General features: G+C 51.2%; 1 protein-coding gene across 1 annotated transcript in view; it reads left to right on the plus strand.

The window, feature by feature from the left end:
* LOC132574471 (solute carrier family 12 member 9-like) overlaps positions 1–21206 on the plus strand; it is a 188501-nt gene that overhangs the window by 84033 nt on the left and 83262 nt on the right. Inside the window, exon 9 of the mRNA XM_060242823.1 lies at positions 15856–15980. Coding sequence (XP_060098806.1) covers positions 15856–15980 — 125 coding nt within the window. The remainder of the gene's footprint in view (positions 1–15855; positions 15981–21206) is intronic.

Below are 21206 nucleotides of genomic sequence, written 5' to 3' on the forward strand. Positions count from 1 at the left end.
CAGAAGGAAACGAGAGGAGAAGAAAGCATACTTGGTTGCAGGCCTGATAGGAACCTTCCAGAGGCCTGATCTGGCCCCTGGGCTGCGCATTTGACACCTCTGGGATAGGTAACCTGAGCTTGGTCTAAGTGACCACCTGGAAGGAGCCATGGTCTCCATCAGCAAGGCTGAGAAGGCAGCACCTAGCCAAGCATTGGTCCAAAGCTGATGTCCGCCCATCCCTCCGTTGCTCTCTGGGCAATGAAGGTGAAAGGCATCTACCCAAGGGTCATGCCCTTGCTTCCAGGCAGAATAGCCCTTGTTCAAGTCTACCGCATCTCCACTCTCTTTGCTAGGGAAGACGTATGCATGAGATGTTTGAGAGCCATTGCTCCTTAGAGCAGGCCACGTTGGTCTTAGTGAGCCTCAGAGTTGATTAGTTTAAAGTGCATATTAGCCCTCTTTCTACCTTTGGAACTCAAGGGTGGCTTACCATGCAAATAAAGCAATTATTTTTTAAGAACATAAGAGAAGCCATGTTGAATCAGGCCAATGGCCCATCCAGTCCAACACTCTGTGTCACATAAGAACATAAGAGAAGCCATGTTGGATCAGGCCAGTGGCCCATCCAGTCCAACACTCTGTGTCACATAAGAACATAAGAGAAGCCATGTTGGATCAGGCCAGTGGCCCATCCAGTCCAACACTCTGTGTCACATAAGAACATAAGAGAAGCCATGTTGGACCAGGCCAGTGGCCCATCCAGTTCAACGCTCTGTGTCACATAAGAACATAAGAGAAGCCATGTTGAATCAGGCCAATGGCCCATCCAGTCCAACACTCTGTGTCACATAAGAACATAAGAGAAGCCATGTTGGATCAGGCCAGTGGCCCATCCAGTCCAACACTCTGTGTCACATAAGAACATAAGAGAAGCCTTGTTGGATCAGGCCAATGGCCCATCCAGTCCAATACTCTGTGTCACATAAGAACATAAGAGGAGCCGTGTTGGATCAGGCCAGTGGCCCCTCCAGTCCAACACTCTGTGTCACATAAGAGAAGCCATGTTGGATCAGGCCCGTGGCCCCTCCAGTCCAACACTCTGTGTCACATAAGTACATAAGAGAAGCCTGTTGGATCAGGCCAATGGCCCATCCAGTCCAACACTCTGTGTCACATAAGAACATAAGAGGAGCCGTGTTGGATCAGGCCAATGGCCCCTCCAGTCCAACACTCTGTGTCACATAAGAACATAAGGGAAGCCATGTTGGATCAGGCCAGTGGCCCATCCAGTCCAACACTCTGTGTCACATAAGAACATAAGAGAAGCCATGTTGGATCAGGCCAGTGGCCCATCCAGTCCAACACTCTGTGTCACATAAGAACATCAGAGAAGCCATGTTGGATCAGGCCAATGGCCCCTCCAGTCCAACACTCTGTGTCACGTAAGAGAAGTCATGTTGGATCAGGCCAATGGCCCATCCAGTCCAACACTCTGTGTCACACAGTGGCCAAAAAAACCCAGGTGCCATCAGGAGGTCCATCAGTGGGCCAGGACACTAGAAGCCCTTCCACTGTTGTCCCTCCTCCAAGCACCAAGAATACAGAGCATCACTGCCCCAGACAGAGAGTTCCATCAATACCCTGTAGCTAATAGCCACCGATGGACGTCTGCTCCATATGTTTATCCAATCCCCTCTTGAAGCTGGCTATGCTTGTAGCTGCCGCCACCTCCTGTGGCAGTGAATTCCCTTTGGGTGAAAAAGGACTTCCTTTTATCTGTTCTAACTCGACTGCTCAGCAATTGCATTGAATGCCCATGAGTTCTTGTATTGTGAGAAAGGCAGAAAAGGGCTTCTTTCTCTACCTTCTCTATCCCGTGCATAATCTTGTAAACCTCTACCATGTCACCCCTCAGTCGACGTTTCTCCAAGCTAAAGAATCCCAAGTGCTTTAACCTTTCTTCATAGGGAAAGTGTTCCAACCCTTTGATCGTTCTAGTTGCTCTTTTCTGCACTTTTTCCAATGCTATAATTTTTTTTTGAGGTATGGTGTTCCAGAATCCTGGGGCTACCACCAAAAAGATCCTCCCTCTGGATGAGCTTCTTTGATTGGTGGGTCAGTCAGGAGGGCGTCTCCCTGTGATCTTAATTCCTGAGCAGGAACATATGGGAAGAGACAGTCCTTCAGACACCCTGGTCCCAAGCCATGAAAGGCTTTAAAGGACAAAGCCTGCACCTTGAATTGGGCTCAGGAGCAAATTGGAAGCCAGTGTAATCGCTGTATATGATCCACTTCCTCATCCACTTCCCTCCCCTCAGGCATGATTTTCCCCCCTCAGTTTTTCTTTCCCTTTTGTGACTGAGCCACCCTAATTGTCTGTTTTCTTCTTTCCTGAAGAACTCTGGCTGTCTCACCCTGTCACAGTGTAATATTTTGGCTGTTTGCTCAGCCCAATAACCTAAGGGAAGGATCGGGAGCCCCTCTAAACTATAAGGCTTAAATGGCGCTTGAAACGTTTTTATATTCCAAATTAACAAAATGTTTTATTCAACATAGAGGGGGAAAGGTCAGGTGAAATCAGGGGTAAAATTTCTGAGGTAACTTAATATAGAAATCTCTGAGGTAAAATCAGTACATGCACAGACTTAGTCTTTATGTTTCAGCTTAATGAGAGTTTCTTAAGCTCTTCACAGTGATGGAAATCTATATGCTGAGAGGCTTTTGTTCCAGCATTTTCCCAAACACTTCAGTGCACTTTCTTTGAGTATTCTCTCTTTTGGTTTCCTGAAGGCTGGGACACACTTTCCAGTACCCAAACTCTTGAAGCACCAGTACTCGTCTTGAGTTTTTAACTGTCTCTTAAGGTCTCCGGAGACAGCTTCTAACTTAACCAGACCAGGGATCTCTCTACTCTTCAAAGCTAACTCCCTGTTTGACTGGGTAGGGAAATTTCTTCTCCCTCTGTAGAAGATCTATCCCCTTTCCTTGGCCCAAATGGGAGTCTCTGTCTAACTACCCAGCCTTCCTTGCTAACTTTCTCGAGGTTTCCTGTCTCTGTTAAGCTGCTCTCAGTCACAGCTGAATTCCGAATGACTTCTCCTCCTCAGCATTCAGCTGTGAAGTCTCTCTCTGTTTAGCTGATGCAAATTGCTTGGAGCAGCGTGTCACTCATGGCTCTCTGGCTGTGTGAAGCATTAACCCTTCACAGTCCTCTCCCTGTTTGTACAGCACTTCTGTATCGCAAGCAGGGCTGGACCTAGACTAAACAACAACCTTTAATGGCATACGAAGACATAGACCCGAGGTATCAAACTCATTTGTTTTGAGGGCCATATCTGACATAAATGAGACCTTGTTGAGCCGGGCCATGTCAGGCTGGGCCACATGTATTCCTATTTAAGATTAGGTAGCAGAGATATAAACTTTATAAAGGACACAGACAAACATAAAGATTTTTTTTAAAAAAAACCACTTACAACAAAACATGCTTAAAACATTAGCACTCGCTGGTCTTAAAGGTGTTTTTCTTTGTATATCTCCTGCGTGAGCGAGGGAACTGGGCAAAGGAAGCTCTGGCTCTTTCCTTCCTTCCCCAAGGGATCAGGAGGGAGAGGAGCCTTAGCCAGTAGAAGGAAGAGAGGCTTGGCTCAGTAGCTCTGCTGCGCGATTGAGAGAGCCTGGCAAAGAAAAGCTACACGTCTCCCCCCCCCCTTCCTCCCCAAGGGAGGAGCCTCAGCCAATGGACAAAATACAGGTTTTACTCTGTAGTGCCTGTGTGATCAAGCAACCCAGGCAAAGCAAGAGAGAGGGAGAAGGAAGCAGATGACAGTCGGTTGCTCAAGGGTAGGAGCCCTCTGGGGGCCTGATCCAGCCCCCGGACTGCATGTTTGCCGATGCAGGGATTCAGGGGTTAGCCTTACAATGGCTTTCCTCCTTTCTCTGTGATCGGGGACAAAGGGTGGCGATCGGGGGACGATCGTCCCAGAGGCATCCGCTTAATTGTGGGGTGCCTCAGGGGGCGGTGCTTTCCCCGATGTTGTTTAATATCTACATGTGCCCCCTTGCCCAGATTGTCAGGAGATTCGGGCTGGGTTGCCATCAGTATGCAGGTGACACTCAGCTTTATCTGCTGATGGATGGCCGGCCTGCCTCCGCCCCAGAAAAACTGGCCCCGGCGTTACAAGCCGTGGCGGGGTGGCTCAGGCTGAGTCGTCTGAAGCTGAATTCAACGAAAACAGAAATCCTTTGTCTGAGTCGTGGTGGCCTGGGAAGGGAAATCCCTTCACCAGCCTTTGATGGGGCGCCACTGATATCGGCGCCTAAAGTCAAGAGCTTGGGGGTGCTACTGGAGCCCACATTGGCTATCGAGGCCCAGATAGCAGCCACTGCGAGATCCGCCTTTTTCCATCTTAGGCGCGCACGACAGCTGGCACCCTTCCTAAAGCATAGCGACTTAGCAACAGTGATTCATGCTACGGTCACCTTGAGACTAGACTACTGTAATGCCCTCTGCATGGGGCTGCCCATGTCTCGAATCCGGAAGCTGCAGCTGGTGCAGAATGCTGCAGCCAGGCTGTTACTGGGTCTCTCTATTCGGGATCATGTGCAGCCGGGGCTGCGGAGACTGCACTGGCTGCCAATAGTATTCCGGATTCGCTACAAGGTGCTGGTTATTACCTTTAAAGCCCTATATGGCCGAGGTCCTGTCTACCTTAGGGACCGTCTCTCTCCACATATTCCCCAGAGGGTACTGAGATCTGGATCACAAAACCTATTAGAAATCCCCGGTCTGAGGGAGGCGAGATTGAAGGCTACCAGAGAATGAGCCTTCTCTATTGCTGCCCCCCACTGGTGGAACCAACTCCCTGATGATGTTAGAGCCTTGCGGGACCTTGCCCAATTCCGCAAGGTTCGTCAAACAACACTTTTTCGAACGGCCTTCAACTAAAGTACAGAGCCGCTTAACATCATGGTATGGAACTTAGCACCAAAACTGTTTTTAAAAATCTGTTCAGTATTTAAAGCGTAATTGTGAATTTTAATTGATCTTCCTGTAATTTTTTTTATTGCTTTATGGTTTTGTTGTTTTATTGTGGAACATAAGAACATAAGAGAAGCCATGTTAGATCAGGCCAATGGCCCCTCCAGTCCAACACTCTGTGTCACATAAGAACATAAGAGAAGCCATGTTGGATCAGGCCAGTAGCCCCTCCAGTCCAACACTTTGTGTCACATAAGAACATTAGAGAAGCCATGTTGGATCAGGCCAATGACCCCTCCAGTCCAACACTCTGTGTCACATAAGAACATAAGAGAAGCCCTGTTGGATCAGGCCAATGGCCCATCCAGTCCAACACTCTGTGTCACAGAAGAACAAAAGAGAAGCTGTGTTAGATCAGGCTAATGGCCCATCCAGTCCAACACTCTGTGTCACATAAGAACAAAAGAGAAGCTGTGTTAGATCAGGCCAATGGCCCCTCCAGTCCAACACTCTGTGTCACATAAGAACATAAAAGAAGCCATGTTAGATCAGGCCAATGGCCCCTCCAGTCCAACCCTCTGTGTCACATAAGAACATAAGAGAAGCCCTGTTGGATCAGGCCAGTGGCCCATCCAGTCCAACACTCTGTGTCACATAAGAACATAAGAGAAGCCATGTTGGATCAGGCCAATGGCCCCTCCAGTCCAACACTCTGTGTCACATAAGAACATAAGAGAAGCCCTGTTGGATCAGGCCAATGGCCCCTCCAGTCCAACACTCTGTGTCACATAAGAACATCAGAGAAGCCATGTTAGATCAGGCCAATGGCCCATCCAGTCCAACACTCTGTATCACACAGTGGCCAATATATATATATATTTATACACACACACACACAAACAGTGGCTAACAGCCACTGATGGACCTCTGCTCCATATTTTTATCCATTCCCCTCTTGAAGCTGGCTATGCTTGTAGCCGCCGCCACCTCCTGTGGCAGTGAATTCCACATTTGATGATAATTTTGATAATTTTATTTGTATCCCGCCCTCCCCGCCGGAGCAGGCTCAGGGCGGCTAACAGCATTATATAAAAACAAAATTACATCCAGCATTCAAAATTCTGACAAGTTTAAAATCAGTCAATCAATTAAATTAAATTAATAAAAGTGCTATTAATTAATTAAATTAATAAAAGTGTTAATCACCCTTTGGGTGAAGAAGTACTTCTTTTTATCTGTTTTAACCTGTCTGCTCAGCAATTTCATCGAATGCCCACGAGTTCTTGTATTGTGAGAAAGGGAGAAAAGTACCTCTTTCTCTACTTTCTCCATCCCATGCATTATCTTGTAAACCCCTATCATGTCACCCTGCAGTCGACGTTTCTCCAAGCTAAAGAGTCCCAAGCGTTTCAACCTTTCTTCATAGGGAAAGTGTTCCAGCCCTTTAATCATTCTAGTTGCCCTTTTCTGGACTTTCTCCAATGCTATAATATCCTTTTGGAGGTGCGGCGACCAGAACTGCACACAGTACTCCAAATGAGACCGCACCATCGATTGATACGGGGGCATTATGATATTTAATGATGTCGTGAGCCGCCCTGAGCCTGCTTCGGCGGGGAGGGCGGGATATAAATGCGAAAAATAAATGTTGGACACCCCTGACCTAGACTATCAGGCACCTTCGGCAAGGCTGACTTCTGCCCCTTCCCCTGCACCGGAAACCAATTTTCCAAAGCAGATGAATTGTGGGGGAAATGAGAAGGGCAGAACTTGAAATCGCTCCCTGACCTGGGTAGCCCGGGGCAAGCCTGATCTTGTCAGATCTCGGAAGCCGGGCAGGCCCAACTCTGGCAAGTCTTTGGACAAGAGAACCTCCTCGAAATAACAAAGTTGGGAGGGCAGGCTCTAGTCAGCCGCCTTAGTGGGGAGCCCGGGACGGAAGCAGGCCAGCAGCAGCACATCCCGTGACACTGCGTGATGTCACTGAGTCATGTGGGGAGTCACCTAGTTTTTCACCCCCAGAAGTCTGGCACCCTTGGCAAGGTGTGGCCAAACTGTGGCTTGGGAGCCACATGCAGCTCTTTCACACATATTGTGTGGCTCTCGGACCCCCTACCACCCCGTTGGCTGGCTTGCAGAAGGCACTTGTCTCTTTAAAATCCCTCCAAGCCAGCTGGCAGCTTGGAGAATGCATTTAATGTTAAAGTTGCTTTCTTTCCACCTCTTCCTCCCCATCTATTTGCTTTCCTTCCTTTCTCCCTCCCTTTCTCCCTCCCTTCCTCCCTTTCTTTCTCCCTTCCTTCCTTCCTTCCTTCCTTCCTTCCTTCCTTCCTTCCTTCCTTCCTTCCTTCCTTCCTTCCTTCCTTCCTTCCTTCCTTCCTTTCTCCCTCCCTCCCTTTCTCCCTCCCTCCCTCCCTCCCTTCCTTTCTCTCTCTCCCTCCCTCTCTTCCTTCCTTCCTTCCTTCTCCCTCCCTCCCTCCCTTCCTTCCTCCCTCCCTTCCTTCCTTTCGCCCTTTTTCCCTCGCTCCCTCCCTCCCTTCCTTCTTTCCTTTCTCCCTCCCTCTCTCCCCGTCCTGCAGCTCTCAAACATCTGACAATTATTCCATGTGTCTCTTACATTGAGCAAGTTCTCCCTCCCTCCTTCCTTCCTTCCTTCCTTCCTTCCTTCCTTCCTTCCTTCCTTCCTTCCTTCCTTCCTTCCTTCCCTCCCTCCTTCCCTCCTTTCCTTCCTCCCTCCCTCTTTTCCCTCCTTCCTTCCTCCCTCCTTCCTTCCTTCCTTCCTCCCTCCCTCCCTCCTCCCCCCCTCCCCGTCCTGCAGCTCTCAAACATCTGACATTTATTCGGTGTGGCTCTTACATTGAGCAAGTTCTCCCTCCCTCCCTCCCTCCCTCCCTCCCTCCTTCCTTCCTTCCTTCCTTCCTTCCTTCCTTCCTTCCTTCCTTCCTTCCTCCCTCCCTCCCTCCCTCCCCGTCCTGCAGCTCTCAAACATCTGACATTTATTCGGTGTGGCTCTTACATTGAGCAAGTTCTCCCTCCCTCCCTCCCTCCCTCCCTCCCTCCCTCCCTCCTTCCTTCCTTCCTTCCTTCCTTCCTTCCTTCCTTCCTTCCTTCCTTCCTTCCTTCCTTCCTTCCTTCCTTCCTTCCTTCCTTCCTTCCTTCCTCCCTCCCTCCCTCCCTCCCTCCCTTCCTTCTTTCCTTTCTCCCTCCCTCTCTCCCCGTCCTGCAGCTCTCAAACATCTGACAATTATTCCATGTGGCTCTTACATTGAGCAAGTTCTCCCTCCCTCCCTCCCTCCTTCCTTCCTTCCTTCCTTCCTTCCTTCCTTCCTTCCTTCCTTCCTTCCTTCCTTCCTTCCTTCCTTCCTTCCTTCCTTCCTCCCTCCCTCCCTCCCTCCCTCCCTCCCTCCCTCCCTCCCTCCTTCCTTCCTCCCTCCCTCCCTCCCTTTCGCCCTTGCTCCCTCCCTCCCTTCCTTCTTTCCTTTCTCCCTCCCTCTCTCCCCGTCCTGCAGCTCTCAAACATCTGACAATTATTCCATGTGGCTTTTACATTGAGCAAGTTCTCCTTCCTTCCTTCCTTCCTTCCTTCCTTCCTTCCTTCCTTCCTTCCTTCCTTCCTTCCTTCCTTCCTTCCTTCCTTCCTTCCTTCCTTCCTTCCTTCCTTCCTTCCTTCCCTCCCTCCCTCCCTCCCTCCCCCCGCTCCCCGTCCTGCAGCTCTCAAACATCTGGCATTTATTCGGTGTGGCTCTTCCATTGAGCAAGTTTGGCCACCCCTGCCCTAGGCGTGCACCTAGTTTGCTTAGCGGCAGGACCGGCTCTGGTTGCCTGAGCTCTCACTGGTCTAGAGCACGTTGGGACCACGCTACAGCTCCGGACAGGCCTTGCGGTTGTTACTTTTGCCGAGCCCGGAAGGAGCCGGGAGCTATCTCGAAAGCCCAGGCCCGACACGAGATCTGTATCAAGAGCCGCCGGAGGCGTCTCAGGTGCATTAAACAATTGGTCTGATGCCGCCCGCGCCTGTATCCGAACGAGATGCGCCTCTCCGCCTCTGAGACGGATCTGCGGCGAGGCACCCCGGAGACTCCCATCAGCTAATCTGCAGGAGCCGCCGTCCCCCCCCCCCCCGGCTCTCTCAATCGCGCACCGCTCCGCCAAATTGGACAAATACATGTAATGCAAAAAAAATTGCCCCATTAGCCAGCAAGGAACATTGCTGCACGCTCGCGAGGGGAGGGGGGGGAACATTAGGTGCTTCAGCCCCAATTGAAGCCGCCGTGGATCAAAATCAGCTCCTGACGCCGGAGGAGTTGCTCACTGTGCCGAAGAGCAAGGGGGGCAGGGGGGAAGCAGGAGGAGACGGCTCCAGGCTGGGCTCATGGTGTGTTTGTCCGGCAGGGGCATGAAAGGAACCGGGGGGCGGCTCAGGAGCCCCAGCTTGGCAGCTTTTGCTAGCAGCAGGAATTGCCCGACCGGCATGGGAAGGCTCAGCATCGATAAGAACAGAAGAGAAGCCCTGTTGGATCAGGCCAGTGGCCCCTCCAGTCCAGCACTCTGTGTCACATAAGAACATAAGAGAAGCCCTGTTGGATCAGGCCAGTGGCCCCTCCAGTCCAACACTCTGAGTCACATAAGAACATAAGTGAAGCCCTGTTGGATTAGGCCAGTGGCCCCTCCAGTCCAGCACTCTGTGTCACATAAGAACATAAGTGAAGCCCTGTTAGATCAGGCCAGTGGCCCCTCCAGTCCAACACTCTGTGTCACATAAGAACATAAGTGAAGCCCTGTTAGATCAGGCCAGTGGCCCCTCCAGTCCAACACTCTGTGTCACATAAGAACATAAGTGAAGCCCTGTTAGATCAGGCCAGTGGCCCCTCCAGTCCAACACTCTGCGTCACATAAGAACATAAGTGAAGCCCTGTTGGATCAGGCCAATGGCCCCTCCAGTCCAACACTCTGTGTCACATAAGAACATAAGAGAAGCCCTGTTGGATCAGGCCAATGGCCCCTCCAGTCCAACACTCTGGGTCACATAAGAACATAAGAGAAGCCCTGTTGGATCAGGCCAATGGCCCCTCCAGTCCAACACTGTGTCACATAAGAACATAAGAGAAGCCCTGTTGGATCAGGCCAATGGCCCATCCAGTCCAACACTCTGGGTCACATAAGAACATGAGAGAAGCCATGTTGGATCAGGCCAATGGCCCATCCAGTCCAACACTTTGTGTCACATAAGAGAAGCCCTGTTGGATCAGGCCAATGACCCCTCCAGTCCAACACTGTGTGTCACAGAAGAACATAAGAGAAGCCCTGTTGGATCAGGCAAGTGGACCTCCAGTCCAACACTCTGTGTCACATAAGAACATGAGAGAAGCCATGTTGGATCAGGCCAATTCCCATCCAGTCCAACACTTTGTGTCACATAAGAGAAGCCATGTTGGATCAGGCCAATGGCCCATCCAGTCCAACACTTTGAGTCACATAAGAACATAAGAGAAGCCATGTTGGACTGGATGGGCCACTGGCCTGATCCAACAGGGCTTCTCTTATGTGACACAGAATGTTGGACTGGAGGGGCCACTGGCCCAATCCAACATGGCTTCTCTTATGTTCTTATGTGACACAGAGTGTTGGACTGGATGGGCCAGTGGCCCGATCCAACATGGCTTCTCTTATGTTCTTATGTGATACAGAGTGTTGGACTGGATGGGCAATTGGCCTGATACATCATGGCTTCTCTTATGTTCTTATGTGACGCACAGTGTTGGACTGGATGGGCCATTGGCCTGGTCCAACATAGCTTCTCTTACGTTCTTAAGTAAATGCTAGGATGAAAACCTGTTTGCCTCTTCCGGCTGTCTCTTCTCTGTGATATTTCCGATCTGTCAAGCTGCGTGCCTTTAGCGTCATCTTCTCCAGTGCCCAACTCAAAAAGAATCGTTGGCACCTGGACATTCCAGCCAACTGCTGCCATTCAAAATGCCTGTCGGTACCAGCCCAACTACCTGTTGTCCGGCCCGTGGAGGCTTCTCTGAACAGTGCCAATGAAAGAACCCCGCCTGGCCTGGCTTGTTGCATTCCCCCCCCTCCACCCACATACACCTGCCCCGCGGTCTCCATGCCCCCCTCGACGCGGGGGGCATGATACCTTTCAGCAACGGCTCCTTTTACCTTGACGAGCAGCTTAAATGAATTATAAATCAAAGGCAAGCGTCGGGGGAGAGGGGGAGAGACTCCATTAGAGGGTCCAAGCACGGTCTCCGCTTGGTGCACGCTATTAACTCGCGACCGGCTGAAAATCCCCAATTGCTTAAGTGGGTCTGAATAATCTGCCCCTCTACCCCTCCCTCGCCCCGAGCAATTACGCCGGGTCGGGATGCACTGGGAAGAAGTAGCGGGGCGACTGAAGAAGCTGCGGGGGGCGGGGAAGAGGTTGTGTGGCTAGCTGTGTGCCGGAGGTGGCCCCCACGGGAAGGGCCGCAGATTGCTGGCAGAGCGCATGACGCGCATGCAGAAGGGAGAGCGCCGTTCTCCAAGTCGACCACGCCGAGGCACACGAATCGGCGGTGTGGTTCGCTGCGTGGGAGATGCGCCGTTCTTGCGACAATATATGGGGGGGGGGGATGGGAATCGAATGTTCTGAATATGCATGAATGGGCGAAAACGCGTTCTTTCAGAACGTGTTTGGATGGTGCCGGTGGAACATGAGAAAGGAGAATCGTGCCTCTGATGAAGGCTGATTGAAAGGCAGAGAGATGTATTTTTAAGTAAATGCTGCGGTGAAATTACGCCGGCGTTAAAAATGACACAAGGACTTAGTTTTCTAAAAAAAAAATATTTTTGCGTTACTCCATTGATTCGCCCAGCCCGGGATTTTTTCCTTGGAGCGAATAACTAAAGGGGGAAGCAGGAATTTTGTAACTGCACATAGAACAATAGAATCAGAGTTGGAAGGGACCTCCAGGGTCATCTAGTCCAACCCCCTGCACAATGCAGGAAACTCACAAACACCTCCCCCTAAATTCACAGGATCCTCATTGCTGTCAGATGGCCATCTAGCCTCTGTTTAGAAACCTCCAAGGAAGTAGAGCCCACCACCTCCCGAGGAAGCCTGTTCCACTGAGGAACCGCTCTAACGGTCAGGAAGTTCTTTGTAATGTTGAGCTGGGAACTCTTTTGCTTTAATTTCAACCCGTTGGTTCTGGTCCTGCCTTCTGGGGCCACAGAAAACAATTCTACCCCATCCTCTAGATGACAGCCCTTCAAGGACTTGAAGATGGTGATCATACCACCTCTCAGCCACCATATTTTTAAGATTCTTAAGATTTTAAGACATATTTTTAAGATTTTAAGAAGTGGCTGCAATCTCCCTTTGGCCTGTGGGTTCAAATGTTTCCCGCGCTGTGTTCAATCCCTTGCCCTGCTTTTCCGCCAGCCCCACTGGAGGATGTGGGGCTGGCCTTTTTTTCTTCTTCTTCTCCTACTGGAGCTAGTAGCAGCTGAGGGAGAAGGAATGCACCAGGGCCCCAATCCATTTTGGGTTCCCTGAGATCACCCTGTGGCGCAGAGTGGTAAAGCTGCAGTACTGCAGTCGGAGCCCTCTGCTCACGACCTGAGTTCAATCCCGGCGGAAGCTGGGTTCAGATAGCTGGCTCCAGGTTGACTCAACCTTCCGTCCTTCTCAGGTCAGTAAAATGAGGACCCAGCTTGCTGGGGGGAAAGTGCAGGTGGCTGGGGAAGGCAATGGCAAACCACCGCGTAAAAAAGTCTGCCGTGAAAACGTTGTGAAAGCAACGTCACCCCAGAATCGAAAACGACTGGTGCTTGCACGGGGGACTACCTTGACCTTTTTGAGATCACTTTTAACTCTAAAAATGCACTGGGAGACGCAGCGCCTCATTTTGTCTACCAGTTTTCAGAGGCCTCGTAGACCATCAGCTACTGAGAATTCCCGCCCCCCGCCCCGCCTTTTTTCTGGAGAACCTTTCTAAACCAAAGTTTCGGGGGCCTGAACCAGGGAGCCTGTCTTCTAAGAAGAAGATGATGATACTGGATTTATATCCAATATAGATCTGAAACTCAGAGTCTCAGAACGGTCACAATCTCCTTTACTTCCCCGCCCCCCCACAACAGACACTCTGTGAGGTAGGTGGGGTTGAGAGAGCTCTACCAGAAGTTGCCCTTTCAAGGACAACTCCTATGAGAGCCATGGCTGACCCGTGGCCATTCCAGCAGCTGCAAGTGGAGGAGTGGGGAATCAAACCCTGGGAGGTAGGTGGGGCTGAGAGAGCTCTCCCAGAAGCTGCCCTTTCAATGACAACAACTACGAGAGCCATGGCTGACCCGTGGCCATTCCAGCAGCTGCAAGTGGAGGAGCTGCAAGTGGAGGAGTAGCCACAGTGTATGTGTGTATATAAAATTTTTTGCCACTGTGTGACACAGAGTGTTGGACTTGATGGGCCGTTGGCCTGATCCAGCATGGCTTTTCTTATGTTCTTATGAGTGGGGAATCAAACTCTGTGAGGTAGGTGGGGCTGAGAGAGCTCTCCCAGAAGCTGCCCTTTCAAGGACAACTCCTTCGAGAGCCATGGCTGACCCGTGGCCATTCCAGCAGCTGCAAGTGGAGGAGTGGGGAATCAAACCCTGTGAGGTAGGTGGGGCTGAGAGAGCTCTCCCAGAAGCTGCCCTTTCAAGGACAACTCCTACGAGAGCCATGGCTGACCCGTGGCCACTCCAGCAGCTGCAAGTGGAGGAGTGGGGAATCAAACCCTGTGAGGTAGGTGGGGCTGAGAGAGCTCTCCCAGAAGCTGCCCTTTCAAGGACAATTCCTACGAGAGCCATGGCTGACCCGTGGCCACTCCAGCAGCTGCAAGTGGAGGAGTGGGGAATCAAACCCTGTGAGGTAGGTGGGGCTGAGAGAGCTCTCCCAGAAGCTGCCCTTTCAAGGACAACTCCTACGAGAGCCATGGCTGACCCGTGGCCATTCCAGCAGCTGCAAGTGGAGGAGTGGGGAATCAAACCCGGTTCTCCGCACACTTAACCACGACACCAAACTGGCTCTCTAGTGCCGAAAGGCTGCGTGACTCAGCATGTGCTTTTCGTAGAGGCTCTCTCTTCCCCAGCACCCCCAGTTAGCACAGGAAGCCCCCCAAACTTTTGGGACCTTTGGAATATTGAGAGGGAGTGGGGAACAGTACACCAAAATGGCCGCCGCAGGAGGCGGAGCCAACCCCCACATGCCTTCTGCAGGAGGCAGAGCTGAATGTTTTGCCTCCCTCCTCGCTTTTGTAGAAGAATCTGCTTAAGCTCTGCTTAACAGTGGCCCCGCCCACTTCCTGGGAAGCACCAGGGAACGTATTGGCAGCTTTAGGGATGGAATTGTAGCAGGAGCTCCTTTGCCTATTAGGCCAAACCCCCCTGATGCAGCCAATCCTCCTAGAGCTTACAAAAAAGAGCTTTGTAAGCTCTTGGAGGATTGGCTACATCAGGGGTGTGTGTGGCCTAATAGGCAAAGGAGCTCCTGCTGGAATTCCACCCCTGGGCAGCTTTAATAGCACCCATGGGGACCACATCAAGGGACCCTGAGCAGTGTTCCCACTAAGCTGAGTTGGTGTGAGCTCACAGATTGTTTTTTGGCCTCCAGCTCACACGTTTTTGTCTTCGTTCCGGAAAAATAGCCCCAGAGCAAACTAATTGATGCAGCAGCTCACAACTTCAGTGCCAGGAGCTCACAAAGTAGAATTTTTGCTCACAAGGCACCATGGCTTAGATAGAGGGAACGTTGACCCTGAGTGAAAGGATCAGAAGGTAGGTTAGGACCCTGGAGACCTGCTTCCACTCCAGACCTGCAGAGACTGGTGGTTTTCTTCGGTGCAAAGCCTGTTCCAACAAGCAATGCTCGCTCTTTCTGCTACAGAGACCTGTTCTGCCGCGGCTCTCTTTAACATTTCGAGAAAAATGCCAGGGCATAGACCTGTGTCGTAACCCAAGTGTCTGTCCTGGAAGGAAGCTCTTGGAGAGGAGGAAAGGTTGCAGGCGCTCTGTGCTGAGGGAAAGGCACTTGACACCTGGGGTTTTTTTAGCCACTGTGTGACAGAGTGTTGGACTGGATGGGCCACTGGCCTGATCCAACAAAGCTTCTGTTATGTTCTTATGTGACACCGAGTGTTGGACAGGATGGGCCATTGGCCTGATCCAACAGGGCTTCTCTTATGTTCTTATGTGACACAGAGTGTTAGACTGGATGGGCCACTGGCCTGATCCAACATGGCTTCCCTTAGGTTCTTACATCTGGGGCAGTGATGCTCTGTCTTCTTGGTGCTTCGCAGGGCAACAGTTGCGGGGGGCTTCTGGAGTTCTGGCCCCGCTGGTGGACCTCCTGATGGCACCTGTTTTTTTGGCCACTGTGTGACAGAGTGCTGGACTGGATGAGCCACTGGCCTGATCCAACATGGCTTCCCTTATGTTCTTATATCTGAGGCAGTGATGCTCTGTCTTCTTGGAGCTTGGAAGGGGGGCAACAGTTGCGGGGGGCTTCTGGAGTTCTGGCCCCGCTGGTGGACCTCCTGATGGCACCTGCATGACACAGAGCATTGGACTGTATGGGCCATTGGCCTGATCCAACATGGCTTCCCTCACGTTCTTTAACCCAGGCTCAGAGGTCTTTATGACATTGTTCTACTTCATAGCTGTTGAAGAGAAGGGTGAGGTCACAGGGAGAAGTAGATGGCAGATGTGGCCAGGGGGCAGGCCTGCGAAGCCAGGAGTCCCCGTGGGCACCAGTTGGAGGGCCCAAAGGCCCACCAGGCAGCCCCTGAGTCCGGCTCCTGGGCTCTGAAGTTCTTTCACGTTTGTTTGTCATTAACTTGCCCATGTCTCTGTCACTCTCCCCCTCACAGCTGGTGCTATTCTCTGGGAAGCTGAACACCATCGCTGCCATAGTGACCATCTTCTTCCTCTTGGTCTACGCCACTGTGGATTTGGCCTGCCTGGCTCTGGAATGGGCATCTGCTCCAAATTTCAGGTGTGTGGTGTGTTCTTATGCGTGGGAGCGGTGGGGAGCAGGGAAAGGGTTCCTTGAGAGGAGAACGGGCTCCGCACCATACGGGCCAAGGAAGAGCTTGGAGGAGAGGTCTGTCAGTGGCTACTATGCACGGTGACTGAAGGGAACCTTCGCATTCAGAGGCAATTGACTGTCAAGCTTCGATATTTCTCAATAGTCAAGCTTTTGTTCTTTTAATCAAAAGTTGCTTTATTGTAAAACTCCATAGCTTGGTCAAGGACGGGGTCCTTGGAAGTAGTGACGTACACAGCGTTGAGTAGCTACTTATAGGAAAGCTTCAAACGGATAGCATACAGATAACTTCAGAAGGATAACATACAGACGCAATTTGAGTCACGGGTTCAAAGGCTACTAGCTAGTATCTCATTTATGGCTAAGGAATGCAAGCTAATAAGAACATCTCCCTTTCTCACACTTTCTCTGTGAGCCGATAAGACCTGGCTGTGTGAATCTGGGGGAGAGGCACTCTACGCAGTTGCTGCAAGGTTAACCTAAACATCCTGGGTCCAGATGGATTTATGATGGACCCTTTTGTTGTAAAGGTGGGGGGGGATAGGCCAGGGTGGTGTTCTGCATTATATCTGGCCTGCCTATTAGTTACATAGAAATAGCATGCTTGACTTTGACCTTTGCATCCCATTGCCAGGAGGCAGCATCAGAGGAAGGCCTTGGGCTCTGTGCCCTGTTGTTTGCCCTCCTGAGGAACTGGTTGGTCACTGTGTGAGGCAGGATGCTGGATTCGATGGACCATTAATCAGATCCAGCAGGGCTGTTCTGATGTTCTCATGAAGGCCTCGGCCTCTATGCCCTGTTGTTGGTCGTCCAGAGGAACTGGTTGGCCACTGTGTGAGGCAGGATGCTGGAATCGATGGACCACTGGTCTGATCCAGCAGGGCTCTTCTGATGTTCTCATGAAGGCCTTGGCCTCTATGCCCTGTTGCTGGCCATCCAGAGGAACTGGTTGGCCACTGTGTGAGGCAGGATGCTGGAATCGATGGACCACTGGTCTGATCCAGCAGGGCTCTTCTGATGTTCTCATGAAGGCCTCGGCCTCTATGCCCTGTTGTTGGTCATCCAGAAGAACTGGTTGGCCACTGTGTGAGACAGGATGCTGTACTAGATGGACCATTAATCAGATCCAGCAGGGCTGTTCTGATGTTCTCATGAAGGCCTCGGCCTCTATGCCCTTTTGCTGGCCCTCCAGAGGAACTGGTTGGCCACTGTGTGAGGCAGGATGCTGAATCGATGGACCATTGGACTGATCCAGCAGGGCTCTTCTGATGTTCTCATGAAGGCCTCGGCCTCTATGCCCTGTTGTTGGTCGTCCAGAGGAACTGGTTGGCCACTGTGTGAGGCAGGATGCTGGAATCGATGGACCACTGGTCTGATCCAGCAGGGCTCTTCTGATGTTCTCATGAAGGCCTTGGCCTCTATGCCCTGTTGCTGGCCATCCAGAGGAACTGGTTGGCCACTGTGTGAGGCAGGATGCTGGAATCGATGGACCACTGGTCTGATTCAGCAGGGCTCTTCTGATGTTCTCATGAAGGCCTCGGCCTCTATGCCCTGTTGTTGGTCATCCAGAAGAACTGGTTGGCCACTGTGTGAGACAGGATGCTGTACTAGATGGACCATTAATCAGATCCAGCAGGGCTGTTCTGATGTTCTCATGAAGGCCTCGGCCTCTATGCCCTTTTGCTGGCCCTCCAGAGGAACTGGTTGGCCACTGTGTGAGGCAGGATGCTGAATCGATGGACCATTGGACTGATCCAGCAGGGCTCTTCTGATGTTCTCATGAAGGCCTCGGCCTCTATGCCCTGTTGCTGGCCATCCAGAGGAACTGGTTGGCCACTGTGTGTGGCAGGATGCTGGAATCGATGGACCACTGGTCTGATCCAGCAGGGCTCTTCTAATGTTCTCATGAAGGCCTCGGCCTCTATGCCCTGTTGCTGGCCATCCAGAGGAACTGGTTGGCCACTGTGTGAGCAAGGATGCTGGAATCGATGGACCACTGGTCTGATCCAGCAGGGCTATTCTGATGTTCTTAGGAAGGCCTCAGCCTCTCTGCTCTGTTGTTGGCCCTCCAGAGGAACTGGTTGGCCCCTATGTGAGACAGGACGCTGGACTAGATGGACCTTCACTGGTCTGATCCAGCAGGGCCTGCTTTTATGGAATAACATCTGAGAAACAGGAACCTGCCTTGACAATCTTACAATCTAAAGTTCTTCGTGTTGGGATCAAAAGGCAGTGGTGACCTCCAGGGGCTTATTTTCACTCTGGGACAAGGGCAGTGGGGTTTTGCTAAAGCAGGGATCCTCAGCATGGTGCCAATGGTCCACCACTAGGAGAATCTTTCATGATACCCGTCAGCTGCTTTTAGAAAGTGGGTGCGGCCAATAGAACAAAGTTGGCGTTCAGCAACACCTCTAAGACCAATGAAGTTTTATTGAGAATGGAAGCTTTTATGAATGGAGAGCCCCGTGGCGCAGAGTGGTAAAGCTGCAGTACTGCAGTCCGAGCTCTCTGCTCATGACCTGAGTTTGATCCCGGTGGAAGCTGGGTTCAGGTATCCAGCTCCAGGTTGATTCAGCCTTCCAGTCTTCCAAGGTCAGTAAAATGAGTCCCCAGTTTGCTGGGGGGAAAGTGTAGATGACTGGGGAAGGCAATGGCAAACCACTCCGTAAAGAGTCTGCTGTGAAAATGTGAAAGCAACGTCCCCCCAGAGTCAGCAACGACTGGTGCTTGCACAGGGGATGACCTTTACCTTTTTAAAGCACCAGTTAGGTGTAGTGGTTAAGTATGCGGACTCTTGTCTGGGAGAACTGGGTTTGATTCCCCACTCCTCCACTTGCACCTGCTGGCATGGCCTTGGGTCAGCCATAACTCTCATAGGAGTTGTCCTTGAAAGGGCAGCTGCTGGAAGAACCCTCTCCAGCCCCACCCGCCTCACAGGGTTTCTGTTGTGGGGGAGGGAGGGAAAGGAGATTGTGAGCCGCTCTGAGACTCTTCGGAGTGGAGGGCGGGATATAAATCCAATATCTTCATCTACCTCACAGGGTGTCTGTTGTGGGGAAGGGAGGGAAAGGAGATTGTGAGTCTCTGTGATTCTTCGGAGTGGAGGGCGGGATATAAATCCAATATCTTCATCTACCTCACAGGGTGTCTGTTGTGGGGGAGGAAGGTAAAGGAGATCGTAAGCCACTCTGAGACTCTTCGGAGTGGAGGGTGGGATATAAATCCAATATCTTCATCTACCTCACAGGGTGTCTGTTGTGGGGGAGGAAGGGAAAGGAGATTGTGAGCCGCTCTGAGACTCTTAGGAGTGGCGGGCAGGATATAAATCCAATATCTTCATCTACCTCCCAGGGTGTCTGTTGTGGGGGAGGGAGGGAAAGGAGATTGTGAGCCGCTCTGAGACTCTTCGGAGTGGAGGGCGGGATATAAATCCAATATCTTCATCTACCTCACGGTGTCTGTTGTGGGGGAGGAAGGTAAAAGAGATTGTGAGCCGCTCTGAGACTCTTAGGAGTGGAGGGCGGGATATAAATCCAATATCTTCATCTACCTCACAGGGTGTCTGTTGTGGGGGGGGGGGAGAAGGTAAAGGAGATTGTGAGCCGCTCTGAGACTCTTCGGAGTGGAGGGCGGGATATAAATCCAATATCTTCATCTACCTCACAGGGTGTCTGTTGTGGGGGAGGAAGGTAAAGGAGATTGTGAGCCGCTCTGAGACTCTTCGGAGTGGAGGGCGGGATATAAATCCAATATCTTCATCTACCTCATGGTGTCTGTTGTGGGGGAGGAAGGTAAAAGAGATTGTGAGCCGCTCTGAGACTCTTAGGAGTGGTGGGCAGGATATAAATCCAATATCTTCATCTACCTCACAGGGCGTCTGTTGTGGGGAAGGGAGGGAAAGGAGATTGTGAGCCGCTCTGTGACTCTTCGGAGTGGAGGGTGGGATATAAATCCAATATCTTCATCTACCTCACAGGGTGTCTGATGTGGGGGAGGAAGGGAAAGGAGATTGTGAGCCACTCTGAGACTCTTCGGAGTGGAGGGTGGGATATAAATCCAATATCTTCATCTACCTCACAGGGTGTCTGTTGTGGGGGAGGAAGGTAAAGAAGATTGTGAGCCACTCTGAGACTCTTCAGAGTGGAGGGCGGGATATAAATCCAATATCTTCTTCATCTTCTTCTTCTTTAAGACCAATAAAGTTTTATGGAGAATGTGAGCTTTCGTGTGAATGGTGACTTGGCATTTCATCAGGCAATGAAATGGGGTGCCGTTAACAGTGCTACATAGATCTTTTGGGGAGTGGTTAAGCATGCAAAATAGTATACATTTAGAACCCAATGGCAAGATGGTGAAACTAGCAAACTGAAAGAATAACAGTTTGGTCTGGATAGTATCAGCTGCCCTGGGAAAACAGCAAAAGGCAAGCAACTTGTCGGAATCAGAGAACAATGGTGAGAATGGCAGGAAATGTTAATTACCCTGTTTCTCCTCAAGTGTGGGTTAAACTGGAAAGGGCCAAGTGACGTTTTGCCCAGCAGGGTTTCTGATTGGCCGCTGGAGACCTGATGAGCTGTGCAGATTTTGAAAACGTTGCTTAGGCCGCAGTGCCGCCTCATAAGTATCTTCACTGTGTGGCTGAAGGTGAGCTGCGTGTATGCAGTGAAATAGTTTTGAACAGTTAAGTTCATTGTTTAAAGAGCACCCTCTCGGAACAGAGCTCCTCCGTGAAACGTTGAAGAGTTATTGTTAAGACTTACGCATATCCTCATTCCCTTACATTTGGGGCTGGCTCCACCTCCTTTAGAAGAGCCCCGTGGTGCAGGGCGTTAAAGCTGCAGTACTGCAGTCCCTAGGCTCTGCTCACGACCTGAGTTCGATCCCCAGTGGAAGCTGGGTTTTCAGGTAGCCGGCTCCAGGTTGACTCAGCCTTCCGTCCTTCCGAGGTCGGTCAAATGAGTCCCCAGCTTGCTGGGGGGAAAGTGTAGACGACTGGGGAAGGCAATGGCAAACCACCCTGTAAAAAGTCTGCCGTGAAAATGTGAAAGCAACGTACCCCCAGAGTCAGAAACGACTGGTGCTTGCACAGGGGACCTTTCCTTTCCTGCACTTCCTTTGGCAACCATTTTGTGGCTGGCTCCACCTCCTGTGGAAGTCATTTTGCAGCTGACTCCA

Source organism: Heteronotia binoei, chromosome 6 (assembly GCF_032191835.1).
Source record: "Heteronotia binoei isolate CCM8104 ecotype False Entrance Well chromosome 6, APGP_CSIRO_Hbin_v1, whole genome shotgun sequence".
Taxonomy (NCBI): Eukaryota; Metazoa; Chordata; class Lepidosauria; order Squamata; family Gekkonidae; genus Heteronotia; species Heteronotia binoei.